Source organism: Mytilus californianus, unplaced genomic scaffold (assembly GCF_021869535.1).
Source record: "Mytilus californianus isolate M0D057914Y unplaced genomic scaffold, xbMytCali1.0.p SCAF_7, whole genome shotgun sequence".
Lineage (NCBI taxonomy): Eukaryota > Metazoa > Mollusca > Bivalvia > Mytilida > Mytilidae > Mytilus > Mytilus californianus.
Window position 1 is genome coordinate 54,101,272 of NW_026262723.1, and position 23,733 is coordinate 54,125,004.

At 32.1% G+C, this 23,733-nt stretch overlaps 1 protein-coding gene across 2 annotated transcripts; it reads right to left on the reverse strand.

The window, feature by feature from the left end:
• Positions 1-1,521: 1,521 nt before the first annotated feature.
• On the reverse strand, positions 1,522-23,488 carry LOC127707512 (uncharacterized). Of its 2 annotated transcripts, none has more exons than XR_007984944.1 (6): positions 23,168-23,488; positions 22,308-22,586; positions 18,343-18,393; positions 12,715-12,873; positions 8,145-8,220; positions 1,522-3,791 (listed from the first exon to the last, which is right to left on the reverse strand). XR_007984944.1 is itself a non-coding variant. In XM_052212090.1 (6 exons), the coding sequence occupies exons 1-6, from the start codon at positions 23,379-23,381 to the stop codon at positions 3,068-3,070; spliced, it is 1,407 nt and encodes a 468-aa protein (XP_052068050.1). In that variant the 5' UTR covers positions 23,382-23,488; the 3' UTR covers positions 1,522-3,067. The 2 variants fall into 2 exon arrangements, 1 of the variants encoding a protein (XP_052068050.1); XM_052212090.1 differs by having other exon boundaries at positions 12,811-12,873.
• Positions 23,489-23,733: the final 245 nt, after the last annotated feature.

The following is a 23,733-nucleotide window of genomic DNA, read 5'->3' on the forward strand; positions in this document are numbered from 1 at the left end:
TCTTCTATTATCTTTAAAGGTGCAGTTCAGTAACCAAAACCAGACATAAAAACCGGAAGAAGAGGATGAAAATGTTTACTTAACAATTTAATTAATTGATCATGTATTGCTCTTTCATCATGTTCATAAATTTCCTATAATTTCTTTTATCGAAAGATTTATTCTTTTTAAACAGTTTGGATATCTGAGCAGCTTGAAGTTTAATGTTATCTAGAAAAATGGAACTTTCAATTGATTTGTTACCTCAAATTTTTTATTAGGATCTGATATTACTGGTTGTGCCATATTTTTTTATACTTGTGTGATTTCTGTGTAGTGGATGTTTTTGTCGCCTATATCGTGAGCTACATTTACAATGATTTAAGAACAAAAATGTTGAATATTTCTTATACCTCTTTAGGATCACTGAGAATTTTATCATTTTCATACACAATTATGTTATTGTTTAATGTAATGATGTTATTAGATAAAAATGGTTTACTATTGGAATAAAATGTGGTTTATCATGGACTGCTGGCAGTTCATTCATAAACAAAAGTTTTAAGAGAGTTCTTTTTAATTTTTGTAAAACGATTTCGGTTATCTGTACAGCTCCCAGTTGGTAGCTCTTTTGTTTTGAAGAAACCTGTTATGATACATTCTTTTTTTGGTGAATTACCCTTCAAAGATGATTATTCATAAAGAGTGCAGGTGATACTATTGACCTTCTTTTTTCATTTGTATGTGCTTTTTAATTATAATAACAAATTCAGGCTGAACATTTGAATATGGTCTATTGATCTAAATGACATAATTTTAACCCCGCCACATGCCACATTCCTACAAAAGATGTTTGAGTGTGCGTTTGTATGCGTATGTTTGTTTATGGGTTGATGTTTTCTCTTCATCGTTTTATTCATAGTCTGTAAGTCTAACCTTTTTATCAGCAATTTTTACTCACTAACTTAATGTTTGAGTTCCATATTGCATTAATTCAATTTTCCCATTGTATTGGAAATGCATTAAACTTGACAGAATAGGATGAAAATATGTGCAGTTGTGCATTTCGACGTTTTGTTGGATTCGTGCAGTACTTTCTGTGGACTTAATGTCCCTTCCAATATAGATGAAAAATTGTATAAATTACAAATCTTTTATTTCAATGATGTTTTACAGTTTGTTGCAATGCTTTACGACAATACCGTCGCAAGTTATGAGAAGGTTTACCGTTCTGAAACATTTAAATTAGTCACATGTTTAAAAGGACAACCCAAAGTCAGTGAAAGGCTATTTAGTAGTTTTGTTGTAGATGAACTATTATTACATTTTGATGTTGATATTGATATTAAATAAGCCGGTGGATGTTTTTTTTTTTACCTTTTTTTACATTTAATTGTATACATAACGAAGACTTGTTATGTCTCATATACAACAGCTGCGTTTTCTAACTAGGGATGTTAAGCAATCATGACAGAAAGACACACCCGTCTAGACAAAAAGGCATTATGAAACATGCACGGACATAATAAAAAGAAACAACGCTTACATAACAGTTTGCTTTTAATTAGTCCAATTGCCTTAAAATCAACAATCCAATTGACTGGTTTTTTTTCCGCAACAAAACAATGTTATTAGATTATTGTAGAACATTTTGAAAGCACTTATAAGAGTTAAATGATTAAACACTTTTGAATGTAAGATATAATACTGGTACATATATGCAGTAAACTGTGTATAGATATTCACGCTACGACATGTTAGTGGAAAAACAAAATTGTTTCGATGAGTTATCGATCCCAGGTAAGTTACATCAAACTATTCTAAATACTCGTATATATAGTTATTCTTAAAGTTAACTTTTCTGCGAACAAATTTCACAAATACTTGTCGTTGTTATTTGGAGTCTGAATGGTTTATACATTGTCATGTTTGAACTAGTATTTTGTTATATTATATTCCGGAATTATAAAGTGAAATGCTTTTTAGTACTGGTTTGAATTGTAAAATTTTGTGTATACCTGTTGCTTTTTTATTGATAGGAATTAACAAGGGGAGGGGTCAATTCGGGGCCGATTTTATGTTTGACATTGATAGAAATTATTTTTTGTTAGAGACCATATATGAATACGCTTCTTGTGTTGATTGGTTGATGTATGAATTCGGTGAAGCCATTCACTATATTAATATATAATAATGTATTGTATTTAAATTTATCTGATAAATGAGTTTTATCTTGGAATTTTGGAATTTCTACTTATTAACCCACTAGTGTATACATGTACAAGTAACATTTTTGAAACTTGTCGGTGTGTGATAATTGTTTTTAAAAAAAATACGTTGAAAAAAATCCGAAAACAGCACTTTATAAATTTCTTGCTTCCAAAGCTCTTTCTAGATTCGTCAGAAACGCCCAAAGCCGAATATTTAAAAGGTAATGTTGTATAACAACCGAAACAGTTGAAGACATTTGAAAGCGGCGTAGGGTTTTGACTTAAATGACAATGTGTAATTGCGCTTTGTGAAGATACTCAGAGGGTCATGTATCGGAAAAGGAATCGTACGCATACGTGACGCTTCGTTGTTTCAGATTTTCACGTGTACATCAGTATGCTCTTGTTTTTTTGATTGACAAAACTGAAAGTGATTTTATAGTACCAGGAAATATACTGCCTATCAGTTTTATATTATGTCTTACATTTACGTGAAGGTGTTCAATAAAATAAAATCTTCTGTTTTATATACAAATCTGCACGAAAAGGATTGTATGATAAATAAAATGTAAACTTAGAAACAAAGCAATAAAAAAATGGCACAATGTTGCCATATTTAGTTGTTTTTAAAATGACAATTCTATAATGACACATGTAGAAAACGAATAAAGAAAAATATCTCTCCCAACAATTGGTTAAATACATATTGAAATACAAATATGAAAACAAATATAGTTTAAATTAGATATATTGCCCTCAATTGATCAGCACTTACTTAACTGTGAATAGAATTTTGCTATAAACTGCATTAGGTCAAATGAAACAAAATCAAACTGATAACTTAATTGTACAAAACAGATAATATTTCATGAACCAGCTCAGGTCTTTCTTGATATATCATAGTCATCCTCCGTTGTGTGTCCAAAGAAATGATCATATGTGTCATCTTTCCCTTCATTTGTTCTTTTGAGACTTCCAGAATCATAAACATCATCGACAGCATGGTTATAAATGTTATCCTCTAATTCATTTAGACGGTTACTTCCAGAATAGTCGTACGTTCCTTCTTGAGACACAGCATACCGATCATTTTCGTCATCTGTATACTTGTCACTGACTGGCTTAGCAAGCTCATAAGGTTGGTTTTTGTGGGAAAAATTTGACCTGTCAAAACCCATTTCGTTGGGATCTAAAACCATATAATTTTCTGTAGCCATGGTTTTATCTTCTTTGGAAAGATAAATGCTTGTTTTTGCTGTTGGATCGACAATTGCATACTCATCGTCATTCATTACATATTTAGCTCGGGGTACATCTTCCTGAAGTGCAACATTTGTAAGATCATTGTCCTTTACGCTCTTATTCACATTAGAGTTTGTCGTAGTTATATTGGAATAATTATACTGGGAATCGTTATTTTGAATAGGTGTACCAGCATTCACATAGCCATGATTCCTATTATTTCTTTCAGATTGTATATCTTTGTATTGCAAATGCTCAGTTGGACCTAAAGACTGTGGCATAGCTATATTTTGCTGACCAATATAGTCATTTCCTTGAAGTCTGTCAACCTTTTCTAATTTGTTCTTTACGGATGAAAATCTGAAATAACAAAAAGTATAATGTTATTACTACATGTACGTCAGAGCTAATCCAGAAATATTTAACCGTTACTTTTTTTCTAATATAATATACCTATATATGTATACTAAACGAGTCCCACAGCTAATGTGAACAAGGACAAAAGTATTAAAAATCAACAGAAGTGTACGAAACAATGATTACTTTAACAAGACTAAAAACGCAATCAATTTTTAATATGAAACATGTAAATAGGAAACAGCGTTTAGTTTCAACATATTTTATTGCAAAAAACACACAAGAATCGGATACTAATTGTTCCTCTTCAGTTAATCATCCAACTTAATAATACACATGAATAAGCAATAAATATATAAAGAAATATCTTAAACAAACAAAAGTGTATGAAATAAAATGGAAATGAATAACCTAACTGAAAGATGGAGTTGTCTACTATATTAAATTTCCAAAAATGGAAAAAAAAGAACAAAAATGACAACCAAAAAGGAAAAGGATCAAACAGAGAGAAAGGGCTAGAAAAAAAAAGAGTAAAAGAATAAAAATATAACGAAAATGAAGTATGTTTTGTGGTCAGTTTCTGTTAAAACAAATGTTTTGTTAATTGATGTACAATTGAGCCGATTCTAATATCATGAATATTGTGACATTTCAATTTTCAGACAAAGTATCATCTCCAAAAAGAAAAGTTTCAATTTTTAAATCCCTTAGAAAGTTTAAACTAATTTTCAGCTGTTCACGTGCCATTGCATTTTTAAAGATCATTCAATGAATTAAATTGATGATTCTTCAATTACCTATCTACGGACAGAGTCTGGATCGTTCACAAAATTAAAACGGTTTTGATCAGCATTAAATGAGCTATATCTATGCCATAGTTTGGTATCAAGAACATTTAGTAATCTGCAACCAACAGAATAATAAAAGGGGTTTTATAATATATATTGAATCAATTTGCTCTTTTAAATCTTTGAATCGTGGGGAGGTCGCGGACAACAGGGTCTAGATTGTTAAGTCTGATCGAGTAGGAAAAATACGTTTTAGAATGGCTGTAATATAATAAAACGTTGTCGATAATCACTAACAATGCATCAATGTAAATGCTCTATACAATTTAAATTATCAGTTTGGTAAAACAAATATGTTCTCGTAATTGCAAAGGTCACCATAAAAAAGTACAATTGTAGTGTCTCTAAGCTTGTATGTTTTGGTAGACCCAATACTTTTCTTGCTGCCTCATGTTGTACACGTTCATTATTTTTTAATAATTTCTTGAGTAAAACCGTCAACGATTGAAATAGGGATATTCTAACATTTGTAAAACACTGGTAAAATACAGGTTCTGTTTGTTGAGGGTAAATTTCAGTTCAATAGCTGAGTGGATGTGCTGTTGACATTATTTTGAATGTGACACATGTACAATTTAAGCTGAAAGTCACTTCTAGATGTTAATGTGTTTCAAAACACTGAACATCATGTTTATTAAAAACAATACAAGGTTTATCCATTCACTGATAATTAGTATTAGAAAATATCCTATATTCAGTTCATTTTTTTATGAATAGTTTAAACAATTATTACCTCAATGGAGATTTTTTTATAAATCGAATTTTTAACGACCTATATTTGTGTTTGTTGACAGATGCGTTAAAGTATCATCAGCAATATCATTGATATAAAATACAAACAACAAAAGAACTAGTACAGCTCCTTGTGCAACACCACCTTTTATTTTTCATGAATCAATCGTTATTTTCATCAAAAACTGGTGAAACACCTAAATATAATTTTCAACTTATTATACTATGCATTGGACAATATTGGAAGCAGTCTCATGTTGCCAGGTATAAAACAAGTTTACAACTGGCGAAAGGAAACAATTTTTGTTAGAAGTCAGTTGATTGATAATTGGCAAATAGAATCTTGAAAGTTGAAAAGTCGAGACATTGAAATAAGTTTTTAGATTTTTCTAAGACACTGATGGTGTTATTGTTATAAAAAAAGGAGATGTGTTATGATTGCCATTATAAAAATAAGGAAATGTGATATGATTGCCATTATAAAAATAAGGAGATGTGGTATGATTGCCAATGAGACAACTATCCACAAAAGTTAAAATGAAGTGGATGTAAGCAACTGTACGGCTTTCAACAATGAGACAAACCCGTACTGTATAGTCGGCTACAAAAGGCTCCGACATGAAAAATATGAAACAATTCAATTGAGAAAGCTAACGGCCTAATTTATAACAAAACAATTAACGAAAAACAAATATGACAGACATGAACCAACGACAACCATTGAGCTACAGGCTCCTGGCAGGCACATAAAACATGTGACGGGGTTAATAGGAATAAGAAGATGTGGTATGAGTGCAGATGAGACAACGCTCCATCCAAGTCACTATGTGTAAAAAGTAAACGATTATAATTCAAAGTACGGCCTTCAACATGGAGCCCTATCTCACACCAAACAGCAAACTATAAAGGGCCCCAAAATGACTAGTGTAAAACATTTCAAACAGGAAAAACAACGGTCTAATTTATATAAAAAAAGAGAAACGAGAAACACTTAAGAACCACATCATTAAACGACAACCACTGAACAACAGGTTCCTGTCTTAGGACAGGTGCAAACAAATGCAGCGGGTTTAAACGTTTTAACAGGCGCCAACCTTCATCCAAACCTGAAATAGTAGTGTAACATTACAACATAGAAAGACACACTATAAAATATCAATTGAAATGGCTTAACTCAATCAAAAAGACATATCAACAAAAACAAGTAAACATATACTGAACGAATAAGTTTGATCTATGACACAATATAAATACAATGTTAAATAAAAAAGAGGGGATGTAAAACAATGTCATAAAGACAACTATAACCTTGGACAAAATGGCGTTAAATAAAATAACGTACACAGGTAAATTCAAATATAATAATTTTCTTGTTAGGAGTACGGAAATATTTTTTTACAAAATAAATAAATTTGTTGTTCATAGTACGAGAACAGAAGTGAAATGTTTGTGAATGCTCAATCCTCCCCTAACCTGGAACAGTGGTGTAACAGGACAACAGAAGAACAAACTATAAAAAATCAGTTGAAAAAGGCTTAACCCTTCAGATCGATACAAAAAAAAAAACATCAAACAAAAAAATATTCATGGCAACGGTCAAGATTTTTTTCATACCTCATTCATATTATTCACCCAGTTGAAGTGTAATGCTGAGTTGTTTTAAATGCACGATCGTGGATATTTTTTTCCCTGTTTGGAAAAAAAAGAATAGTAGCTTTAGGTATGCCACTCTTTATAATTAGGGGGAAAAAACGCCATTAGCTACGTACGACTACGTCATTGTAAAGAGGAGGAAACCAAGTAGTCTTTTTTCATACATTTTTCTTTTGTTTGTCTTTTGTCTGTTTTTCAATTTTTGCCATGGCGTTTTCAGTTTGTTTTCGACTTATGAGTCTTAATGTCCCTTTGGTATCGTTTTTCTCTCTTTTACAGGAACAGAATGTCTTTTAATTCATTATTAACATTGATTTGGTTCAATTTTGTCAAAATAAAAACAGGACCATCGCTAATTATACATTATTTACTGGTAAAAAAATAGTTGGAGATGATTGTACATGTGCTTGGCATGTTCAGTTATTGAAAAGAATGTCAGACGAAAAAGTAAAACTGCGATCCGATAGGCAAACTGTTTCGGTCCACAAATAAATCATTCTTACACCGGTTAAAATTGAAACGATGATGTACATTTTTATCTATTTATGATATAAAATCAAACCGTTAAATCGTCATTGTACTATTGTACGTGCTATTTATATTTATCAGTGTAAATTGATTTATTTATGTTCATATCGGTGTAAAATGTGGAGGTCATGTCAAGTCTCTTTCTCAGTGGTGAATACCACACATTTCCTTTACTCTATATTGACAGCGAAACTTAAGGAATCTAAAATCTCTGTCATAAAATGAATGGTAGATTATTGTTACTCCACGGTGATCTTCAATTTCAAAGAGTATGTGTTTATGAAGCAAAAATTGAAATAAAAGCTTTGTGTAGGTTTGATTTCGGTAACAGCCAATGAACATCTTTGCATAGATTTAGGAATAATAAAAATCAAATTTGCAATTCAAAGACGCTTTATCTTTTTACCAGTTGTCTGTTTACATGCACAGTATAAGGTACTTTCTTGCATCAGTCGGACAAAAGCACAAGTAAGTTTTACTGTGTAATTTAAAACAATGAATTCTAGATAAATTGGGATGACATCAAGACCCAACAATCTAGTAAACCCAATTAAAATTCACAAGCATCCACTTCTGTTTAATTAATCTTACATACCTCCTGATGAAAATAGCTATCACAACTACAATCAACACAAGCACTAACGAACCCATGACTAGTCCAACAACCAGACCTGCAAATAAGAAAACAATTTATTAAAAGTTGAAATATTTTACCTAAAAAGATACATTTTTTAAATTCAATGTTATATCCTACGTTGATGTTTGAAAGAAATATGGAAATTTGAACTATTAGATGTAAAAGTCAAGCACAATGCACATAATAAAAGTACTTTGAGTTTGCTTTTTAAAGAAGAGTGTTGATACCATATTAATTAGTATATGCAGCATTGTAGGATACAACTTGTACATGCAACTGTGTTGTTTTTTTATCTGCAATATCGATATTAGTATGTGCTTCATCACGAAATAATCTCATTGCGGTCTTTTATATCAATGTATTTTTGGATATTTCTACTAATTGAGATCTAGATGATAGGAGTAGGGTAGAGTACTAAAAAAACACGTCTCAGTAATGTACCAGTTGCAAGTTAGTAACTTTTAAAGTTTGTGTATTTTTTGTATACCCCAACTGTCACATTTTTTCGCAGCAGCTTCCTGTCGTACCTTCTAGGTATACGTTGCTTTCTTTAAGAACGAAGATTTTTTTATATAATATTAAGTGTATGCAGTATTGTATTTTATCGGCAATTTGTACATTTTCCCTTTGATCTTCCTGCCTAATACTTTAAAGGTCATGGACAGATCTTGATACTCGAAAATATTAGGAAATGACGTCATCTATCAGTGCAGCAACGTCACGTGCTCTTCTATCTGCCTCAATTTATCAATGAAATGCACGCGACTTCATTCATACAACCAAACAACTATCTCAACTTTTTGTACTCGTAAAAGTAGTTTTACTAACTATTTCATTTTATTTCATATCCTCAACCAAAAAATCTACAGTTAAGACAAATTGCCGATAAAAGGATAATGGCATTTTATTTTTCGATACTGTCTTCATCAACTCGAATATCAGCTCACCCTAATGAGCTCGCTTTATTCTCTTGCTGATAACGTCAGTATTAAAACAATGCCATTATTCTATATATATATATATATATATATATATATTATATTATTTGTACATTCAGCTCTAGTTTTCAACTGCAATATCATGGTTGCAACATACCGTAACTGTAATGTCCTTATGTGTAGACGTAATACCTCTAACAAATTAGCGGTCATTGTCCGGGGACGTCCGTGATTCAAAACAATGTGTTTCATGTTCATATACTTAGTTTGGATTTAAAGTTTAAAGCCTGGTGTTAAAGTTGAATTCTTGTGGTTAATTCTTGGGGTTAATTGAAATGAGAGACTAAAGATAACAATGGGCATTCGAAAATATTACGTCCAATAAAGACAATACCATGGCCACAAAAGAACAACCATTACACAGAAAACTAAAGACTGAGCAACTCTAACCCATCCAAAAACAAGGAGTGAACTCGGGTGCTCCAGAAGTGTAACCAGTTCCTGCTCTACATGCAACATTATAATTACGACAACTGGAATACATCCGTAGTCATATGTGACACAGATATTCCATAAGGGTCAATCAAACCATAACGGTGTCTGTAAATTGTTCAAATGGATGACTCCTTCTTTAACATTAGAAACGCTTAATGCAATAGCTTCCTTGTAAGCATTAACCCTTTATCAAATATTATGATAGAAAACGCAAGCCCTAGAATATCGTATCAACTAGTAGATATATACTCAGTATACAGGGTATGCTGGAATATTGCTACACAAAAATGGACAGTTCACAATTGGAAAATGAAATCATCTCTTTTGTCGTAAAATTGATTTTTTAACCATCCCTCGTTGTCAATGTCAAGATGAAAGTCAAGATATGAGATACGCTTGACCGTATCCGTATCTGTGCTATCCTTTATTTCAAGTTCATAGAATAGATGCAGCCAACATAGTCACAAAATTTCAGAAAAAGGTCATAATCAATATAGTGGAAAATGGAATTTAATTGATTGCAATTAAAGTATATTTTTTAAGGCAACACACACGTTTGCACTTCAAAGTTGGGAGTAAAATTCAGGTTTGTGCGTAGGATAAGGTTGAGTGTCACATTTGATTTTGTTCTGTAAAATGAAAGTTTAGTTTGAAACGTTTTTGATTGAAAGTTACAGTAAATACGTGCATTGTATGAAGATTCAAGTAACATTTTCACTTTACTGTGAAGTTGACGGTTGATCCTGATTGGTTGGGAAGAAGTTAGTAGTTAAACAAGGATTTAGTAAAGGCTTAAATTTAAAATGTAAGCAGTTGAGACATAGGGCTTTGTTACAACAGAGTTGAATATAAGATGTGCTATTCAAGAATCTTCATGCTTGATAAAAGGATTTTTAGTCTTTAACGGTCATTTCGATCTTAGCATAATCTGAAAAGTCTGACCATTTAATTATCAAGTTATGTGCAGTATTCCCGTCCACTTTCAGACTTGTCTTCTGAGATTAATTCAGTGGACAATTCGCTTGCAGTCAATTCAAAACTGTTCAGTGTTTTCGGACAACTCAGTATGATGAGTATGTGTAGATGTAAATAACAACTACTGAACAGACTACAGGCGGATTGTCTGAACCGTGCTGAATTCAACGTAGCGGATAAGTCTAATAATTGACTGAAAGACTGAAAATGACGTAATAATTTATTGTTCAGCCTGTAAAAAGCTGTTCGGGTCAAAATGACCGTTTCAGATAAATATTCGTTACTAGTGGATTGTTTACACTATTTGTAATATTAATCAAAAGAGATGTTAAGTATTAGTCAACACAAGAGCAACCCAACATCACGTAAAATTCCGAAATATATCTAGATTTTAACATACGACCTTCACAAAGTTAAGTGTCAGTGCAATATGGTAATCTTTAAATCGAGCTTTAAAATGTTGAAACACGATATCGAAGATCTGTCACCATCACCAAATTCCTTATATTACACCAAAAACAAATTCAGATATAACATCAGCAACTATTGAAAAGTTCCTGAATTCCGAAAGTCTCATGAACATACGTGTTTGTACATAGAGTGAACATTCCTAAGATGGTCACAACACATGAAGCTAGAAAAAATGATTTGTGATTCACTAATGCATCAGTTTTAGATGCATTATGTCTCAGGTTGATATATGCACTGTTTTTGTTTTTTTTAAGTTTGTATAGTGTACTTAGTGAGCTTGGATATAATCTTTTAAAGGAATTTACTATTTGTTACCTATCAATTAGAATTAATTTGAGATTTTCTTATCAATGAAGCTATTTTTCAGCTTTGAGGTGGTTTTCAATACAAGGAAAACGTATGGTTCAATTCTGAATTTGATTTTCTATGAATATTACTGTTTTGAATATTTGTGTCAGTCTTTTGATAGAAGTGGAAATAGGGTAAAATGGTTGTCATTAACATTCTAAGTGCCAACTATTTATTTAATATTACGTTTGATACTGGAGACTCTAATATCAGCAAAGACGCATACGAACAATATATCAAACACGAAGAACACGTTACAAGAACAAATTTGTTCCGATGAGATAAAGAGTAGTTTCTCATTTATGTTTATTCATGCTGCACTGATAAGTGAAATGTTTGTCCTTGAAACTTTGGGATTGCTGTGATGTTTCATTTTCCCATTCTTACTCTGTTGAAAGATTTTGTATTTTAATATAAATATTATATAAATTGCATAACAATCGGACATATATATGAATCATTTGAATCCGTTCGCATGCGACCATCAGTTTGATCCATAGTTGGAGATGGATTACGAAAGATGCTAATCATGTTCAGTAGTTAAGAGATCGGAATGTCAACATTGAAAAGTCAAAAAAGGAGCAACCGTGAAGAATGATTTTGTTGACTGATTCGACCCACAACAAATATCCTTATACAGTTAAACACGATGATACGTATGTTTGTAATATATGACATAAAATCAAACGGACCTAGAAAAATTGTCATTATACCATGAAAAAATGGCACGTGCTTGTTTGTGTATTTAAAGATATATTATGTTATATCGGGTCATAGTTCAATATTCCAATAGAATTCTTCAGAGGTCATATCGATGTTTAATTATATGGCTTCTAGGCCTACAGACACGAGAGTTGGTTGACCGTTATTAAATATCTGTTTCACAGATCGACGAATATGTTCGAATTGTTGTAAACATAATCACGTCTTCTTTTTCTCGAATGTGACCTACCGAATTAGACTTATTTCCGGGTTTGTACTTACATGAGCAACACAACGGGTGTCAAATGTGGAGCAGGATCTGTTAACCTTTTCGGAGCACCCCTGTTTTTTTTTGTTTTGTTTTTTGTGTGTTTTTTTTGTTTGTTTTTTTTTGTTTTTTTTTTTGGGGGGGGGGGGGTCATGTTGCTCAGTCTTTTATTTTTCTATGTTATGTTTTGGTACTGATGTTTGCCTTTACGTCGTTTTTTTTTTTTTGCCATGGCATTGTCAGTTCGTGTCAGACTTATGAGTTTGAATATACGTTTGGTATATTTCACCTCTCTTTTAACGACAAAATACTAGTAATCATTTTCCTGTACCTGTGTAATTTAAATTCTCGGATTTCTTCTATACTTTTGATGCAATTGGTTCACCTCTCTTTTAACGACAAAATACAAGTAATCATTTTCCTTTACCTGTGTAATTTAAATTCTCGGATTTCTTCTTTACTTTTGATGCAATTGGTTCAGTGCTAGTTTCTAGGACAACAAAAAAGACAGCAAAATTATGTCATTATTTTTTTGTTATAAATTTGTTGTATAGGCTAATTATTAATGAACATACATACTTTCTCGATTATTGATTCATCAGTTCAATATAAAAATAAGAAGATGTGGTATGATTGCCAATGAGACAACTCTCCACATGAGACCAAATGACACAGAAATTAACAACTATAGGTCACCGTACGGCCTTCAACAACGAGCAAAGCCCATATTCTTGAATCGCACATCTAATATTCAACTCTTTAATTTTAAAATGTTAGCCTTTACTGAATCCTTGTTTAACTACTAACTTCTTCCCAACCAACCAGGATCAAAGTTATTATTTTGTATAACTGTCTGACATTTAATTTGGAATTTTTCGATTGCCTAGAAGAGACCAAAAGTCAGCATGTCTCACTTGTATCTATGCTCAATTTCGAAATAGATATTTACTAACCCTCTTCAACATTTTAGCAAGTCTTGTACCGGTATTCAGATAATTGTCATTACATCTATATCATCGAAAATACCTATGCGGGTAGGATGCCTTTATTTTTCTCCTGATTATTATTAAAGTGAGATTACAATGTATTAATTTACCTGAGTTTGATTCCGTAGCGTACTATTCATGACATTTTATTTCAATTGCTGGGGTTATTGTTGCTCAATCTCTAGTTTTCTATATTGTGTTTTGTGTACTATTGTTTGTATGTTTGTGTTGGTCTTTTTCTTTTTTAGCCATTGTGTTGTCAGTTTATTTTCGACTTATAAGTTTGAATGTCCCTTTGGTATCTTTCGCCTGTCTTTTAGAATGGTTTTATTTGAAATAACACCGTTAATTTTAGTACAGAAAGGCGCAGTCATAACCTAAACAAAAGTAAACTTTGTGATGACATTCTTATAAACAGCTATAAGTTAATTATACAAAAGCTGGTGGATAATCATCATATTCGCACGAAACTTTATTCACTACAATTTTTGACACTTTTTCTTATTATGACTATTTGAAAATAAGAAGAAGTGGTATGATTGCCAATGAGACAACTATCCAGCAAAGTTCAAATGACGTGGATGTTATCAACTATAGGCAACCGTACGGCCTTCAACAACAAAAAAACGCATATCGTATAGTCGGCTTTAAAAGGCCCCGACATATAAAAATATGAAACAATTCAATTAGGAAAACGAACGGCCTAATTTATAACAAAACAATTTACGAAAAACTATTATGACAGATATAAATCAACGACAACCACTGAACTCATTATATCTGAACTACAGGCTCCTCATTTGGGATAGGCACATACAGAATGTGGTGGAGTTAAACTAGTTTGCTGGCGCAAAATCCTCCTTTTAACATGGGACAGTGGTGTAACAGTACAGTAGAAGAACAAACTGAAAATCAGTAAAAAAGAGCTTAATTCATCAGATCGATATAAAGCAGAAAACATCTAACGAAAACACAGACCTGACGTTGAAGTGTATCTATACATCCCACAACAAAAAAAAAACACAAGTACAGATCTGCAAGTACTCGCAGTTACTGAAACCTAGTACAAAGCCAATAACAACTAATAAACAAATCATGAACCTACGGTTAAAATATCCATCAGTACACATCCAACATCCATTTTAAATTTTCCATGGAGTTCGGTATTTTTGTTATTTAACTTTTTAGTGTAAAGACGTCATTAACAGTCGGGGAAAGACATGACCTTGAGCAATGCCAAAATATAGGTATCGACATATAGTAGTACAGTGAATGTGCATATGGGTATAACAATAGTATTTAGCATGGTTTTAATCTACTGATCTATTTCAATGTGTATACCGATAAAGCAATATTCAAAGATCTTATTACAGTGTTGAATTAGTAACTTTAAGAATAAGTTTATTTAAAGGATTGTTAAGTGTACCCAGAGCGTATCTAAATTTCTGGGCTCGTTAAACAACATTCCCGTAAACATTAGGATGTGCTATTCCGTTTCAAATAAGTTGTGTACAGATACAAAAAAACTTGCAAACCAAATGTTTGTATCTATCGAAGAATTTAGTAAAGGTTTTAAGTAATTTGTGGTAACGAAATCCCTGCCTTAATAATTAATACATAGATTACGCTCATTAAAATCCAAAACGTCACTACAGACACGGGCATAGCGAACAGGTGTTTGTTTTGCTAACACATTGTTGTCAATATAATGAAATTTTATGCAACTGTCACACAAGTGAGAAGTTTAGCTAGAGATAAAACCAGGTTCAATCCACCCTTTTCTACATAAGAAAATGGCTATACCAAGTCAGGAATATGACAGTTGTATTCCATTCATTTGATGTGTTTGAGCTTTTGATTTTGCCATTTGATAAGGGACTTTCTGTTTTGAATTTTCATTGGGGTTCGGTATTTTGGTTGTTTTAATTTTCACTACCGCTTTCAAAATGTCATTATCTGTACTTCTTATGTTGGGAAACCACGGTTACAAACCCCCATTCAAACCATTACAAACTCAGCTAACATCACGGATATTGCCAGTAACAAACTTTTTAAACCAGTTCGTATAGGAAAAGATGAAAAGGAGAAAAGATTCTTTTTACAACTTTCCTTTGCCAACAAAGGTTTCGATGCCATAAACTCGGGCAATATCCTTCATCATAAATCAGTTCACTCGAAAATCCTTTCCTATTTGAAAGATCAGTCTGTACCTATCTCTTCTCGTACCTATACCAAACCAATTGCAATTAAGATTTTCAATTACAAACACGTGTTACAGGATCTCGATATTGACGACTTCAAGTCTAAATCTCCTGACTGCACCTATGCTAGTTTCCCATTCATCTATAATCCCACTGGCTACGTTATTACTGGTGACCTGAACATTGTCAATAACACTTCTCTGCGTAAAGTGTTATCCAAAGGCCCGAAATATCGTGAGCCTTAATTCATCAATTGGAAACACAACTTCACAATACTTATGGATTCAATCGAGGATTATGCCAGGCAATAGGTTAAACGCGAAAAAGAAGACTATGATACTCTTTCCGGGTGGATTAAGGCTGTGAGGTCATTGAAACAAATTATAATTAGAAAAACTGAAAAGGTCTATGAATACATATGCTAGATCAATCTTAAAAAACCCAAATGTTGCAAACACCTGTCCTATCTTCATCATAAATATGTTGTTTTCCCCGCAGATAAAGCCCCAAACAACATCGTTTTGTGTGCAAATCACATATCATAAACTGTTTGATAAATTAATTAGTATTGACAATTCATTTGGTAACTCTAATCATAGGTCTGTTCTATGTTCCTTTGGAATTTCAAACAAAGACGAAGAACCGGATTATCCTTCACTGTATTTGATGCCTAAATCACATAAGTGTCCTTACAAACAACTTTATATTGATATGTCTTCCAAATGCTCCACGGAACCTCTTTTTAAATTATAAACATCAATTTTATCAGCAATCAAAGCCGGGATTCAAAGTTATTGTGAAACTACCTATTCTAGAGGTGGCGTGAATCAGATGTGAATACTATAACATGTATAAAATTCTTTTTTTCTAAAAGTACTTTTTGAGTACATACAATCTAAGACTCTTTCATTTTGAAATTGTAATTACACAATTGACTTTTCTACACTTTAAACAAGCATTCCCATTTCCAAACTAAAAGACAAAATTAAAGAGTTGGTCCTGCATTGTTTCAAAAAAGAGAATGTCCAACGAAGATTCAAGTATCTTGTCTTATGGAGGGATAAATTGTATTCTGTAAAAAGTCACTCTGATTCAAACCAAAAACTCTCTGGAACTGACATCATCAAGATGCTTGATTGACAACATATTTGTTACGTTTGTGGGACGTATTTTGCAACAAGCAATAGGCATTCCCATTAGAAACAACTGTAATCCTCTTCTTGCCGACGCTTTTCCTGAGATTCGGTTTAGTGTTTACATATATACGTAGAACTCTGAACTGCGATAATTACCTGAATAGCGATGAATTGGCCCTGAAGTGCGATGGTGGCATTGTAATTGTTGATAGCTACGCATATGTGCGATCGTGGTAACGCTATAGTGCGATGGTTTACATAAATGATATTTTCAATGTTTTTTTTTCATGTTCACATATCGATGTAGAAGTCAATTTGTTTGTTAGAAATAGCTTTTAAGATTTTTTTAAACATAAAACACAGAGAGTATAACCCGTTAACGGTCATAATAGCTAGTCGTTGCATTTCCAGTCCCAAATGTAGCATTGTAGTGTACAAAGCTTAAAACAAAAAAGCAGTAGTTCATACAATCATTTAGATATTGACCACTATAGACGCTACATACATAGGTCATTTTCCATAAAACCAGTACAAATTGCAATGACTAAAAAATGTGGTACATGTAGCGGAAAATTTATACGGCTGCTGTGAATAAGATCAAGGAACTAGATATATCAGCGTGGATGGTTTTGGTTTTTTTTATATTAAACTGGAGAAGATATTGAATGTTTGGTATTTATATTCTTACTAAAAAAATCCGTTCATCAGGAAAGGACCATCGCACTTCTGCGCAGATCATTGCACTTCAGCGTGACCATCGCACTTCAGCGTCCTCGTCGCATCTCCGAGTACTTTATAAATGTTTACATTTCGCTTGTGAAATGTGACAGAGGTAAAAGATTGTATTTAATTTAAGAAAAACGTATGAAACCTTAGTGCGCATATCACGTGTTTCAGGAATAACCTTCATCACAGATGATCTAGATCAAAACCTTAAATACATCACAGACTTTAGATTTTTATAAACTTTTTTGTCACGACCGTTGTTTATGAAGTTTAATCAAAGTACACTGGACATAGTACCATTGTTTTTTGTGCAAAATATGACAAGATATTTCAATTCAGTCAAATCGTAATTGATATTACGACATGTGTTGCAGGCGAAGGAGGAGATACTAATGTACTTATCCTTCGGAATTACATGATATTTTCGATGTCGCAGCATCAATTCTATTATATTTTTGTAGTCTTCAAATAATATCCTTACTGTTAAATGTCTAGGTAACTTAACATGGCAAAACCTATGCAGCTACTATTACACGTGTATTATGAGAGTTACCGACATACCGATATGATATACTTATTTTAAGGTTTTCTAGTTTGGCCAATTCAGAGACGACGAGAACAGCTTTTCACCCTATGGTTTAGATAGCTTCAATAAAAGTCATTAGATATAGTCTATTTTGCTCAAATTTGTAATAGAAATGAGTTATGCACACTTATAACCTACTACTTTAATCATTCATAACATAAGTAAGCTGTGTTGTACAAATTCATATGTCTCTTAATATGCCAGTTACATCAGCTAATCGAAGTAAAGTAGTTGAAATGGGATGAGTTATACAAATCGTTTATGTACATTTTAGCTTCATCCATTTTATAATTCAAGAACATTGTTATATGTTTTATACCGTACCTTCCGATAGGGCTTCTGATGTAGACAGTAAAGGAACTGTTGTTTCTTCAACTTTAAAAGGAAACAAAATATATGTTAAGTATTTGCTCCTCAACTTCGTACTTTATTTGACCTTCTATATTTTTTTGATTCGATCGTCACTGGTGATAAAAGCATCATTTGTATTCAGTTTGCCTTTACCATGTTTATAGATACGTGAAAATCGCATATACACATGTATGTAAAACATTTAAAAGATCGTAAAATAAAAGTATGATACTATTTAAATGGCTCACGACATGTGTTTCTTGAATACAGATTGCACATCGTTAATAAAGCCGATTCACAAACCACGCCTTTTTTTGGGAGATACTTGATACTTATAGATATTTTGTTTTGTCTACCTACTGGTTCCCAGATATGTTCTCCATGTTCCATCTCATAGAGACCTAACTTTTGAATTTTACTAGTATAACTACAAATGAGTAGGGGTCAAATGTAATTCGCAAGAATACTCCAGTCAAAGGAGGATAGTACATAATTTTAGTATAAGCTTACACCCAAGATGTTTTAGGCATATAAATATGGATAAAACACCAAACAATTCTATGTTTTGACATTTGAAAAGAAAATATGTTAGATAATACTCAATGTCTTCTTCAAAAATAAAACAAGATGGTCTTGTGTTATAAACATTCTATGTGCTGAAGTTGTGTATCATTTTATTTACTTAATAGTTTTCACTTTATTTGTCTTTGTATTATTATTTTCCTTTCGATTGTATGAATCCTGACGTGATATTTGTGCATCTATCTATATAGATTCCTATTTTGGCGTTCCTGGTACAGGTGAATACAGAAGTGCGATTCGGACGCATAAGGTTTTATAGTGTTGTTTTCATTTTTATTTAATATAATGTATGTATTATCAACTACAAAAACTGTTTTTGTTGGCGTTTTTGTCTGATTTACTATCAATTACAAATTTTTTGCTATCGTCTCTGTCCAATTTGTTTGTATGTTTGTTTGAATTTTTTAGTTCTGATGTTGTATGTCCGCAAGTGGGAGGTTCAGCTAGCTATACAACCAGTTTAAACTAACCATTTTCATCGGAAAATTCCTGCACCTAGTTAAAATATGAAAATTGTTTTCCATTCGTTACGTCGGTTGATCATGTTGGTATAGTTTAACAGTTGGTTTTTGGACTTTCCTCTTTTTGAGTTTACGTTTGAGTTCGATTGTTTTTTTCATATTTTTTTTTTATATTGGTGCAACTTAAACGTCTAGTAAATCATAGTATATTGAACATGTTAAACATGTCTTTTAGTTTCATTTAAATTTGACAATATCAAAATGTTCGACTGTTCTGCCGTCTGCTTTGTTTTTTTTTCATTCTAACGTAAATGATCATCTACGTCTTATCATAAAACTATGTTTTCTATATAAAAGTACTATTAACAAGCAGATTCCTTCTTTTTATCTAAGGTGGGATGAACCTTTTTTATAATGCAAAGATATATTCTAATTTGAATTTAAATCCATCAAGCAGTCTGAGAGCTCATCAACATGTTAGACTTTTTGATCAATAACATATATATTTTTAAAGTTTAATGTATATGTATTCCAACAGAAATTTGATACTAAAATGAGTAGTAACTATATGTTCCTGCTAGCACACATTTTACTCATATTAGACAAGAACTATACAAAACAGTCATGAAAGTAAGCTTTTAAAGTGCCAATCTTCCTAAGAATCAGGCAGTGGTGAAAACATGACAAACAAAAACCCGCTCAACTTTATGTTTATTTAGGTTCAAAATGTATAATGGTGCATGAATATAACATTCGTTCCTTTCCCTGTTCTGGTAATTCAAGATATAATTAGGTGGAAATGTACTAGAAAATAACAATTAAGGGGAGATAACTCCGTAATTTGCTATTTTTCCAACCAAAATGTATCTAAATATTTCTCGAATTACCAGACACGCAGAAACAAAAGACCTTTCATTTCTAACTCAGGATGAGGGTATCTTCAAATAGGATGGTTAGGTCTGTGGGTTTTTTTTTGGCCATGTTTTGATTTTTTTCAAAATTGCCAGATTCTTACAAACTGGCACTCATAACGTGACCTAGAGTGGTTAACCTCCATTTCATTTGGTCTCTGATGGAGTGTTGTCTCATTGGCTATTATACCACATCTTCTTATTTTTATATTAAGAAGAAAAACATCTTGGAAAAAATCCATAAACTACACTTTAAGATGTATTAATCTTTTTCTCCTAATATTCCACCCCTATTTTTTGGTGGCATTCATGTTGTTCAGTCTTTAGTTGTATATGTTGTGTTTTGTATACAGTTGTTTGTCGTTTGGTCGTTTTTCATTTTTGTCATGACAACATCAGTTCTTTTTCAATTTATGAGGTTGAAAGTCTCTTTGGTATCTTTCGTCTCTCTTTCCATATGTGATGAAATCCGCTCTTCCCTGACTTCTCCCGTTCGGCAGTAAAATCCTTACTAAAGTGGGACAGTACTGAAGGTATAAATATGCTGCAACATCTGGTCGTGATAGGGACGTTAATCCGATGTCTTGTTCAAGTAGAGTGTCAAGCTCTATGCACGTTAAAAAACCCATACTACAATATTCTTAGGGGTCTGTAAGTAGATTGTAGCTAGGTAAAATTTCCGCCTCTATCCAACATGTCCTCATTTTTCAGCGGTAGTCGAAATTTCCCGCCCTTCCTATTGTATTACTATTAATTGTTAGTTTGTTATCGTCTAAAATATGCATGTTTTAACTGCTATTCGACGTTAAACATCTGTTAATCATCTTGTATTCAGTTAGTACACATCCTAATTTCATATGTCTAGATGAACTTGATATTCAGATACTACATGTAACTAAAAAGCAAACGTTTATAAGATTTTCTTTTTCTGAAATTGACTCTGATGGTCCACTCGAAATTATATTCTATGACAATTCTGATGATGTCATATTTCGAACTATGAGTTTATCAGTCCAAAGTAAAAACATATTGTGTGCAATACCCTATTGACTATATACGAATGTCAGTTAAAATGGTATGCAAGAGTGTGTTCTCAGTGTGGTCTATTTTATATTCATGAGTTGATTGATGGGCTATACAAAAATAAGGAGATGTGGTTTGATTGCCAGTGAGACAATTATCCACCAAAGTTTAAATGAAGTGGATGTAAGCAATTATAGGGAACCATACGGTGTATGCATAGCAGTAGAATCTTACTCTGTCGACGCAACTAGTTAAATTCCTTTTGTCGTTCATGCATTTCCATATGTATTCACTGTTTTATGTGTTGGTATCTAAATTTTCGGTCATAAAACTGTGCACAGAGGACACAATTTGAGCTTGACACAGCAAATCCAGTATCTTGAATGTACGTTTACGAAAATCGTACTAAAATGTTTTAAGTTTTAAGACTTGTTATTAACATATGTATTCATATTCACAAAAAAACAGACAGCTTTTATTAGGTATCATGATACCATACAATATTTATATCAAAATATGCTACTTATGTCAGCATGAAGTATTTTAATTATAATGAAATCATGTCATCTATCACTAAGAAATTAGCCCGCTGACGTATAACTAAATGTGCATACAACAGTAGCATACACTAGGCAAAAGTTATACTGCAAATCGGACGGTAAATTTGATGCAGTGAAAAATCTTTTAAAACAAATAGTGGCTGTGATTGGTTATACAATGACATGTAATTGTTCACATTTTTATCAGTTGATCTTTAATGGATATATATTTCATTTACATTATACTGCATTTCTTTATTTTTATATCAATGCTTCGATATATCTGATAATGTCTTGCATACTTCTGTTTGCTGAAATATATTGATATTATGCCAATGTCCTGTTAATCGCAGAAGTCAAAGAATAAATAAATAAAATGCGTATGCAAAACAAAGAACCGCTTACCCATTTATTTAACTTACCTTCACATTTATACTGTATCAGCAAATCATGAAGCCGAAAACATATAGGAAAACGTTGAACGTACTCTGACAAATTAAGTTCACAACTTGATTTATTGTTCAAGGTAGTACAATTGTGGAGAAATGATTCTGTGATCCTGTCACTGTATCCAGAACACATCTTTTTATCAGGTTCAAATGATAAATTAATATCTTCCGTATATAAATACTCTTTTGGACAGGTTTCCAAATTTGTAATTCTATTCAGATTAGCGCATGTTTGTGCATCTGTATTTACTCCTATGGAAGTAAGATCAAACGCATAGTACATATTCATATTAATGCAAATGATTTCTAAAACGTCAATATATATTGTCCTAATTTTTCATTATGACCCAACATATCCAGAGGTTTTAGACAAATTATATAAATGTTAACATTGATACTGACAGTGATGTAATATTTTTGAAAATTTATCAGATTTAATTCAAGAGAGATACAAAGATCTCATTTTTTTTAATTTTTTTTTTCTACGGAAACATTAAAGTTATTTCCCATGTTAATTCAAAAATCATATGAAACATGTATATGTTTTTACATTTAATAATTATGTAAAGGCATGTTCGTTACTCCTATTAACTCTTGGTATGGTACATGTTTGTCTGTCTATATATCAACACAAAGGTCAATATTTACACCTTTTCTGTTTTCGTTTTAATACATTCATTGCTTTTTTCAAATCGCAAACTACTACATGTAAAGATTTCACCTGTTTCTGTTGACACTGACTTCAAATTACTGACTTTATAAGTGTCAAACCGACCAAAATATTTATATTCTAGGACTATATACATATATACTATACATGTATAAACATATACCTGAGCATGATCCCGGTGTTAATGCTATGTCATCCAATGCAATGTCACATTCATAACCGGTTCCAAATATACCAATAAACTCAATCGTAAGGTTTTCCATTAGATCAATATTTATCAATTTGTTAATCCATGTGTCACCATGGTCACCATAATGCGTCCAAACAAGTTTTCCATTAGCAGTCACATTTAATCGCCCCATTTCATCACCATACATGTTATACCAGAATGAAAGGCACGTCTCAGAAACTACTTTTAAAACAGGACTTTGTATATATGATATATCACCAGAAGAGCCATTAGTACTATCTAAATACAAATAGTAGCCATGATCTGTAAATAAAATAAAATCAAAAGGTTAAAATATCGAAACCAGTTTCAGAAAAAAAAATCACATGCGCTGGATTTAACTGTCTCAAGTGGATAAATATCGTATCACACTCGATGCAGTGTTAAAATCTCTCTCTCTATATATATATGTGTGTGAACCGTTTGGGTACAACCATTTATGACTATTTCAGAAATAAATAGACAAAATATAAAATTATGTACATGAAATTCCCTTGATT

What these genes read in the sequence shown, in the direction of transcription:
- LOC127707512 (XM_052212090.1), bottom strand. Translation starts at nt 23,381, where the DNA reads ATGTATGGTGATGAAATGGGGCGATTAAATGTGACTGCTAATGGAAAA. An exon ending in AACACCGGGATCATGCTCAG is followed by an intron (nt 22,587 to 23,167) that starts GTATATGTTTAT and finishes TTACTTCCATAG; the next exon opens with GAGTAAATACAGATGCACAA. An exon ending in ATCAGAAGCCCTATCGGAAG is followed by an intron (nt 12,874 to 18,342) that starts GTACGGTATAAA and finishes TTGTTGTCCTAG; the next exon opens with AAACTAGCACTGAACCAATT.